General features: G+C 35.6%; 2 protein-coding genes across 2 annotated transcripts in view; both read left to right on the top strand.

Moving 5' to 3' along the window:
• The window catches only part of LOC117176357 (trafficking protein particle complex subunit 5), a 16307-nt gene extending 15485 nt beyond the window's left edge, over positions 1–822 (top strand). Inside the window, exons 3-4 of the mRNA XM_033366599.1 lie at positions 378–604; positions 705–822. Coding sequence (XP_033222490.1) covers positions 378–604; positions 705–822 — 345 coding nt within the window. The remainder of the gene's footprint in view (positions 1–377; positions 605–704) is intronic.
• A 28-nt stretch (positions 823–850) lies between these two features.
• The window catches only part of LOC117176356, a 10082-nt gene continuing 9427 nt past the window's right edge, over positions 851–1505 (top strand). Inside the window, exon 1 of the mRNA XM_033366598.1 lies at positions 851–919. Within this exon, the coding sequence (XP_033222489.1) occupies positions 851–919 (69 nt within the window). The remainder of the gene's footprint in view (positions 920–1505) is intronic.

Raw genomic sequence — 1505 nt, 5'->3', positions numbered from 1 at the left:
GCCTCAACCACTTTAATAGCAGCGGCATATATTACAAACTAAAATAGTTGGGCCTACTACTTTGTTAGTTGTCCCAACCAACTAGTTTTTTCAGTGTATATAAAGCTAAAGCGCATGTCACGTTTCTGTTTTTAACAATTTGATTATAACTCATTTATTAATAACATGTTATAATGTATATAAATATTTGTAATTATTAATTAATTAGTATTAAATAAAAGTTAAATAATTTGAGAAAAAGTTCAAAGGATCATGCTTGAAAAGTGAATACAGCGTCAATGTATTTTACTGTAGTAAAATATTTATTGTCGATACAAAAAAAAATGATATTCCAAATTCCAACCGCAATACATATCGAAGAACCACCCAGTAATTAGCAACAACTTGAAAATGATCCGGATTTTCATCGAAAAATCATCTTCAGCGATGAGGCTCATTTCTGGCTAAATGGCGTCGTCAATAAGCAAAATATGCATTATTGGTCAGGCAGCAATCCATACGAACTCCATGAGTCAACATTACATCCCGAAAAAATTACGGTTCGGTGCGGTTTATGGGCCGGCGGCGTCATTGGGTCGTACTTCTTCCATGATGATCAAGACCGGCACGTTACTGTGAATGGGAATCGCTACCGCTCTATGATAACCGAATATTTTTGGCCCGAATTGGATGATATGGACTTGGACAATATGTGGTTTCAACAGGACGGCGCCACAAGCCACACAGCGAATGTCACAATCGATTTATTTAAAACCAAGTTTGGTGAGCGTGTTATCTCACGAAATGGCCCAGTCAATTGGCCGCCTCGGTCGTGCGATTTGACTATTTTCTGTGGGGCTACGTCAAGTCTATGGTCTATGCCAACAAGCCAGCGACGATTGATGAACTTCGTACGAATATCGAACGTAAAATTGCAGCAGTATCAGCCGAATTATGCTTGAAAACCGTCGAAAATTGAGTTCAGCGTCTGGACTTCTGCAAGCGTGCCCGTGGTGGCCATGCAAAAGAAATCGAGTTCCATACATAATGGCATCGAATGTACTTTCACATGAATAAAGAATTTCATTTATATCCAAAACCGTTTTTGTTTTATTTAAAAAAAACTTTTGTAGCGCTCTTATTCAAAAATAGTAAAATAGTATAATCTTTTCGAACGAGGCGCTCATATAACTTCGATCGAATTTCACGCGCTGAAACGGCTCATTTGATCGAACAATTATATTTCGAGCCTCGTGCTCAAGATTATACTGTTAACCATGTAGAGATTTAGAGAGAGAGAAGATCCCAATCCTTTTCTTTCTCTTATTTTTATTTGTTTTTATAAAAGTACAAATTTATAAAATAATAATAATAACGCAGCGTAAAATACGTATGTTGAACAACTTCTCATAAATATTTTAATCTTACGAGGGTAGTTAAATAAGTCCTTAGAATGAAGTATAAAAACAATTTTTTTTGGGTAAATTTTTTTTTATTTTTCAACATAATCTCCTTGGAGCTCTATA

This window comes from Belonocnema kinseyi, chromosome 7, assembly GCF_010883055.1.
Source record: "Belonocnema kinseyi isolate 2016_QV_RU_SX_M_011 chromosome 7, B_treatae_v1, whole genome shotgun sequence".
NCBI classification, from domain to species: domain Eukaryota; kingdom Metazoa; phylum Arthropoda; class Insecta; order Hymenoptera; family Cynipidae; genus Belonocnema; species Belonocnema kinseyi.
This window is presented reverse-complemented; position numbering and strand designations above follow the sequence as displayed.